Raw genomic sequence first — 7,691 nt, 5'->3', positions numbered from 1 at the left:
AAGCCTCCCTCAGCTCTGGCATATTAGCCACCAGAGGAAACCAAGAAGCAGACGAGGAGAAATACTGCCTCTCTGTTTTGGAATATTAGCCAGCAGAGGAAACTGGGAAGCAGAGGAGGAGAAATACTTCCTCTCTCCACTTTGGAATATTAGCCAGCAGAGGAAACTGAGAAGAGGAGAAATACTGCCTCCCTCGGCTTTAGAATATTAGCCAGCAGAGGAAACTGAGAATAGGAGAAATACTGCCTCTCTCAGCTTTGAAATATTAGCCAGCAGAGAAAGCAGAGGCAGAAGAGGAGAAATATTGCCTCTCTCAGCTCTGGAATGTTAGCCAGCAGAGGAAACCGAGGAGCAGAAGAGGAGAAACACTGCCTCTCTCACCGTTGGAATATTAGCCAGCAGAGGAAACTGAGAAGCAGATGAGGAGAAATATTAAATAAACTTTTGTCCCGAACTGTAGTTGTGAAGAAATTTTACTACACTTCATTTAAAAAAAAAAAAAAAAAAAAAAAAAAAAAAAAAAACAACCATATTGCAATCACCTGAGCCCTACATGATTTTCAGAATATTGCATAAAATTTTACTGATGTTCAACTAAAAAGTGATTTCAGAATAGAGGACTGTGTTTACAAGCTTCAAAACTGTTCAGCTAAAAAACCGATTTCAGAATATTGCATTAGAGGTTTAAGTTTCATAAATGTTCAACTAAAGAAGGCTTTCAGAATACTGTATAAGTTTCACAAATGTTCACCTAAAAAAGGCTTCAAATTACTGCTTAAGAGTTGCAACAGCTTCGTACATTTGTCTGGCTAAAAATCTGTTTCAGAATCTTGTGTATAAGGTGCAAAATTATGGTAACTAAAGAGTGGTTTCAAAATAATGTGTAAGTTTTATGCTTAACTAAAAAATGGTTTCAGAATGTGTACAAATTTCAGATAAAAAAATGGTTTCAGGACATTGTGAAAGAGTAATGTGATTGTTCAAATGATACACACACCAGTATTATCTAGAAAGTGGTTTCAGGATTAATGTGAATGTTTTGTAATTGAATGAAAAATGGAAATAATCTAATCCCCATCTGTACATGCCACCACCTTGCACTATTCCCACACCCGACACCTGCTCTGTCATGCACTCCCAGTACGTCAGAGCGCAGCACCCGACTCTTCCTCTGAATACTGATTTTATGATTTTTGGTGTGACTACCTAGTGCAGTAATCAACCCTTTCAATACGGCAATGTTTGTTTTACTTCCAGGCCAATCATACAGGATTATTATTCAGCTTACTACAGGCTCATTGTTGTGACTGAGGTACTGTACTAAAATAAGTAGATTCCTTCACTATAGAGGTATTTTGCAGGCTGAATAATCAGGTATTGCCAGGAGTAAGACAAGCATCATCACAATGAAAGGGCCAATAAGATGTTAACATATCTAACTATTTATATACATGTAGAAATGCTCAAATACAAACAGGTGAAAAGACCAAAAGTTTGATAGAAACTGACAGAACTCAGTGTCATTTCATTATTATGGATTTTTTTTTCCAAGGCACATGGCATGCAGTGCAGCGACATCTCTGCTTGGCATGCTTAAATAATTTCTTCTCTGCGGTGAGAGTCTATGCACTTAATTTGCAACTATGAAAAAAAACTTGAATGTCATCCTTCCCTTTTTCCTCCACAAATAAAGGAAGGAAAGTTTTGTTTTCCTTCACACTTAAGTCTTCATGCACTGCAAACAGGTCTCGCTCTTTTTTTCTTTTAATTCTTGTAACTTATTTATTTCCAGCAAACAACTCTCACCTAAATTGCTCAGTGTTCTTTTACTGTAAACAGCTTTCGTTTTCAATTATTTCATAATTCAGCTGCCATTCAATGCAAGCAGTTTTCTACCTGATAATTTGTTAGGGTAACTCAGTCTTCATTTACCATAAACCAATTCCACTTTAAATTATTACAGTAAACAGCTCTCATTTTCATTCATTTCAAAACTCAGTGGTCACTCACTGCAAACAATTCTCATTCCAATTACTTTGTAAAAGTTTTCATTTATCATACACCACTTGAATTATAAATTATTTTACAACTGTCTGATGCCAAGACCGTTCACCCACTACACTTTTACGAGATGCACAGCTGATACAGATGCACCCGGGTCTGCCATGAGACGAGGCGAGTTGTGTACCCAGTTGAGAGGGCCTGAGGGAAGCTGCCCTGTAGGCTTCATGGTACCCCTTTCTTAGCTACTTATTAAGCCTATTACACCTTCATTTCCCATTTATGGTATACATTAGTACTGACAGGTCTCCCTTGGTCACGTACAGGGGGTCAGGTGTAATATACAAAATAAGTTACTAAGAAACAAGCATACAAAAGTCTCCTACACCACCTTAATATCTGGCCCTTAGTGACTGACAGGCCCCACACTTGGTCATAGCGTCATGGCAACCGGGACCCACCACACACCACTGAGTATTCCATGGCTACCTAACATCCCACTGCCACCTGACATCCCACAGCCATTTGACATCCTACACCTGCTTGACCTTCCATGGCCACCTGATATCTCACGGCCACTGGACAGCTCTTGGTACGACTGCATCCGAACTAGAGGTGGGGCGGACATCCCATGGCCATTTGATATCCTACACCTGCTTGACTTTCCACAGCCAGCTGACATCCCACGACGGCTGGACATCTCTTCGTATGACAGCATCCGAACTAGAGGTGGGGCGGGTCAGCCATCCAGCGGCGGACCCAGGTATACCATAGACACCTCAGTGTTGCCATATACTGCTGACACTGAGGGGTACAGCTGCTTATCTGGCAACCCTGCAAAGATTGACCAATGTAATAATAATAATAATAATAATAATAATAATAATAACAATCTGGTCTTTTGTTTCTCTGTAATCTGTAACTCAAACTACAGTACCCTGAAATCATCACATACAGTCAGTCCTCCATATTAACATGAGATATATTACAAACTTGCCTGTGAATGATAAAAAACCATGAATTATTATTATCATTTTTTTTTTTTCAGAACTGAGCAGAGTGAAAAGAAAAAAAGAAACAAAAAAACTCATACTGGTACACCAAATTACTGGTGTCCTCCATTCATAAAATATCTGTAACAGATGGACTTGAACAGTTGTAGTTTGAAATTGGGGGGAAACAACTCTGGGGAAGCCAGTTCAAAAGAAATGCAGTTTGGGGAATAAAAGATTTCTGAGGGCTGGAAATTATGTTATCTTGCCTACCAGTGACAATAAATCCATGAATAACTGGAACCCCAACAGAAGGAACCCTGAAGCATAATTTAACAATGTGACTACCTAAAAAAGTTCCTAGAAGCATTTTGGCTTTGTAGGTCATAATCTATGGGAAGAAACTATGCACTCCTAACATCAAACCTACAACACTTACTATCTCACACGCCTCAACCCCTCCCCTCCACACCCCAGCTATCTCACACGCCTCAACCTCTCCTCTCCACACCCCAGCTATCTCACACGCCTCAACCCCTCCCCTCCACACCCCAGCTATCTCACACGCCTCAACCTCTCCCCTCCACACCCCAGCTATCTCACACGCCTCAACCTCTCCCCTCCACACCCCAGCTATCTCACACACCTCAACCTCTCCCCTCCACACCCCAGCTATCTCACACGCCTCAACCCCTCCCCTCCACACCCCAACTATCTCACACGCCTCAACCTCTCCTCTCCACACCCCAGCTATCTCACACGCCTCAACCTCTCCTCTCCACACCCCAACTATCTCACACGCCTCAACCACCTCCCCTCTACACCCCAACCATCTCACATGCACTTAACCTCTCTTACCCACCCTTTCCCAACCTAAATAAAGCCAGTGTGGGAAGTACTGTACCCTGACTGCAACCCTCTGTACTGGAGAGAGACAGTATGGCAGCTGACAACAAAGGATTACACATTTAGTCTCCCTTTTATCACAGTATATAGCCCTTCTAGAACCTCTTCCAATTACCTGTACATGAGGCCTGCAACTGATACATGGGCTCCATCTGTGAAGGCATTAGACTGCATACCAGTATACAAAACTAATTTATATACAAAAATTACAACTGTACTTGTTTTAAAAGAACACCAAATGCAATGAGAAAATTACTAAATACTTTCCTGTATGTGCATGCTGAGGAAAAACACTGTACAGTAAAAAAATAAAAGTACGTAATGGCTAAAAACAAACAAAATTACAAATACAACAGCACTTTACCTTGAGAGCATATCATACCTCTGAATGCCACTCCTAGGAACTCGTAGTTCTTCTCAAACGCTAACGTGTTATCATCACAGTCCAGTATGACTCTTATTCTCTCCCCTACCTGAAAATAAACACGCAGTACAGTAAAGACAAACAAGGAGAGTGTATGTGAGTGAGGTGGAGGATGAGGATGAGGTGGAAGGCTGGACTGGAGAGGTATATGAGGGGGGTGCGAGTTGGGAGCAGGGCAGTGAAACGGCGGGGGACAGGGCGACATGGAGGCAATATGTTTGTGCGATCCCTTGCAGGATTGAGGCATCTGACAATAGATAGACAGCTAGACAGAAACAGTCCCAGACCAAACTTGGTTTACTTAGCAGCTACATATGCACTGTTACCAATGTTTAGGGTGACTGTTCACAATGACTCCCACATCCCTCCCACACTCCAATTTCATCCATCCATCATACAATCCTCTCCTACCCCATCAAAAGTGTAGGGGTCCAGGGCTAGGCTACTCATCACAACATTCAAAGGCAAGGGTGACCGGCCTCACTAGCCTCTGAGTGGTACCAGGTAGTAGCAATAAACTCCAACAACCCCTTGGATGTAAACCCATGCAGATCCTATCCACTTAAAGTGTCTTGGTTTACTACATGTGGAGAGAATGCAGAATGGAGAATGGAAGACTAAGAGGGTGTATGCAAATGAAGTGAAGGGAGGGAGAGGGAGGGAAAGACTAAGGATGAGGTGGAGGGATCGAGTTGAGAGGTATATGAGGGAGGGGGGAGTGAGTTAGGGGGAGAGCAGTCAAATGGCGGGGGACAGGGCGACATGGAGGCAATTTCTTTGTGGCCACCCTTTACGGGATTAAGACGTCTGGCAATAGATAGATAGACAGTGAAGGGAAAAGTGTGAGGGAGTGAGAGAGGTGTATCATGCTTGCCTGAAGGAGTTTTTGTCATGGCCATTCCCTATTCGTGGGTTCCCAGGAGGAAGCGTGGTGCTGGAAATGATGATGATGATGATGATGATGGTGATGACAACAATGATGACGACGACAACGATGAAGATGATGAGTTGTGAGTGAAATTTTTCCATCAGTATAATTCCCTGCACAATGAAAAAGAAATCGTCCCACATTCTATGTACCATAAGAGACAAACACCTTTTTCTTTAGCAATTTATTCTACAGTATTTATCTACGGTATCTATTGCCACATGTCTTAATCCTGTAATGGGTGGTCACAAACAAAGTGCCTCCATGCTGCCCTATCCTGTCACTTGTCTGCCTCCCCCCCCCAACTCACCCCCCCTTCTCATCCACCCCTCCATCTCATCCTTGGTCTCCCCCTCCATCTCACTCACATACTCTTCTTGTCAGTCTCTCATTCTAAATTACACCTGGATACTCTCTTTTGTCATTTTTTATAATTCTAGCACAGACAAAGTTTTCAATGGGGTATCTCACTAGCAATGATGTAAGCTGTTGTCTCCACTGCCTGGTTATACAAATGCCCCCACACCTCCCTCCCTATCCCCCCAAAGGACGATGGTGGACTGTAGGAAGGAGGGGGCAATTTCAGCCTGCAGTCTACTGGGTTCAGCTTGAGATGGTAACTACTACATCCATTACTAACTATATATAACCTTTTTACTTTAACTTGGGCTAAAACTGCCATCTCCCCATCTTGAATACTAAATTATAAGAGACTAACACTACATTATATTGCTAGTCACGGAGAAGTGCTATGGAAAGGATGCAGAGTCACATTACTGCCTTATTCTGCCACTATGCCACATGAAATAAGCTGCAAAGGGAAAGAAAAATCCAGGCCAGGTTAAGGTGAAGAGGGTATAGACAAAGTAACATACAAGAGGATACGAAGAATTGTTGTGCAAAATATAGTAGTATGGAAGCGATGTTACAAGGCTTCCTACATCACCTATTATATGACAACAGGCCTAATCAAAGTACCATAGGCCTTACTGACTGGAGAGCTATTTTTAAAGAGATGAAACTTATTTTGAATGACTGTCACATCCAACTAATAATAATAATAATAGTAATAAAATCTAACAATAATAATAATAATAAAATCTGACACTTAGGTCTTGGAACGTCTATATATAAATACTTTGCTACCATTACTAACAAAATTTTAAAAACATAATGGGATATTCATACATATAAATACAGTGAATTAAAGAAAAGGATGTTCTTCAGAGGTTATTACTCTATGTGCAAACCATAAAATTAAAATATTATGGTCTACTTTACCCCACACAAGTATATGGTGACTGCCCCTCCACACACACACACACACACACACACACACACACACACACACACACACACACACACACACACACACACACACACACACACACACACACACACACACGTCATTTAAGTGTAGATTAATCCGTACTTCTGAAGGTATAATGGCAGTGTTTGATAGTCATTTATTTTTTCTAATCTGGTCTGTCTAAACTAAGGTACCTCACCCGACGGGCATTCCACCTGCCTGATCTAACTTACCGAGGGGTGTGACTAACCCAAACATCGACGCCGAGGGATGTTTATATTTCACAAACTGGGATAATATGGAACTTACCTGATATTTTGGTGCATTATTTAACAGTGGATAATTGCCTTGTGAATCTCCATTGTGTAATAAGTGATTGTCGACAAGGTTCCAACCCCACGAATGTTCATCCGAGCCCAATAGAGCGACGTAGCCGGGGCACTGCACGGCTGCGTCTTTGGTGGCTATGCCTATGACGGCCACGGTGCCCAAGGGTCCCTCCCACACCACCTCCCATGCATGCCTCCCTGACCTAAAGCCCATTTTGCCCCTCGCACCGTCAGTACTCTGCGCCACCGGGTTCCTGTGCAGTGTAAACCCGTTGGGCTTCACATATATATTCCTGGAACAGTCATTGGGGTTCCAGGCATGGTAGAACGCTCGCAGTTTAGCCTTATACGTGGGCACCGAGGCTAAAAGGTCCGATTTCAGTGCCTCCTCCGCCAGCTTCCTGACGCAGTGCAGCCGCCACACATCGTTGTTCTCGTCGTTCAAGTACCTGTACCAGTTCTTGCACACGAGGGAGCAGTTGCGCAGGTCGTGCACGTCCAGGTACGAGAAGATAATTTCAACCACATGATCCGGCAGCAAACACCAATTCACCATGGTGGCGGGAGCATGAGGAAGCAGAAGATGGTGATATACCCCGGGATAATATGCCGGGGCGGCCTCCTCCTCCACCGCGGCTCCTCCGTCCCTGCCACTGTGTTCACTAATATACACCTTCGACTCGGCCACAACTTGCTTCGTGTCATTACCATCAAACTGCGCCTTTTTATGTTTGACACTACACTTGTTTGATCTTTAATGTCTCGTATATACACTGTGTACCTGTATCATAGAACCGAATCC

The 7,691-nt window shown here is 42.9% G+C and overlaps 2 protein-coding genes across 2 annotated transcripts in view; both read right to left on the bottom strand.

The window, feature by feature from the left end:
- LOC145396222 (uncharacterized) overlaps nucleotides 1-2,701 on the bottom strand; it is a 38,739-nt gene extending 36,038 nt beyond the window's left edge. Inside the window, exon 1 of the mRNA XM_080269657.1 lies at nucleotides 2,575-2,701. Within this exon, the coding sequence (XP_080125783.1) occupies nucleotides 2,575-2,701 (127 nt within the window). The remainder of the gene's footprint in view (nucleotides 1-2,574) is intronic.
- A 39-nt stretch (nucleotides 2,702-2,740) lies between these two features.
- Nucleotides 2,741-7,445, bottom strand: Fsn (F-box synaptic protein). The gene is made up of 3 exons (XM_080269627.1): nucleotides 6,870-7,445; nucleotides 4,282-4,372; nucleotides 2,741-2,835 (listed from the first exon to the last, which is right to left on the bottom strand). The coding sequence occupies exons 1-3, from the start codon at nucleotides 7,443-7,445 to the stop codon at nucleotides 2,741-2,743; spliced, it is 762 nt and encodes a 253-aa protein (XP_080125753.1).
- Nucleotides 7,446-7,691: the final 246 nt, after the last annotated feature.

The sequence above is a fragment of the Coenobita brevimanus genome, chromosome 35 (assembly GCF_032717465.1).
Source record: "Coenobita brevimanus isolate Jiangsu-jjx chromosome 35, ASM3271746v2, whole genome shotgun sequence".
NCBI lineage: Eukaryota > Metazoa > Arthropoda > Malacostraca > Decapoda > Coenobitidae > Coenobita > Coenobita brevimanus.
The sequence above is the reverse complement of the archived record's forward strand: the minus strand, read 5'-3'. Positions and strand labels throughout refer to the sequence as shown.

What these genes read in the sequence shown, in the direction of transcription:
- Fsn (XM_080269627.1), bottom strand. Translation starts at nt 7,445, where the DNA reads ATGGTGAATTGGTGTTTGCTGCCGGATCATGTGGTTGAAATTATCTTC. An exon ending in ATAATGCACCAAAATATCAG is followed by an intron (nt 4,373 to 6,869) that starts GTAAGTTCCATA and finishes GTTTATTTTCAG; the next exon opens with GTAGGGGAGAGAATAAGAGT. An exon ending in CCTAGGAGTGGCATTCAGAG is followed by an intron (nt 2,836 to 4,281) that starts GTATGATATGCT and finishes CAATCTTTGCAG; the next exon opens with GGTTGCCAGATAAGCAGCTG.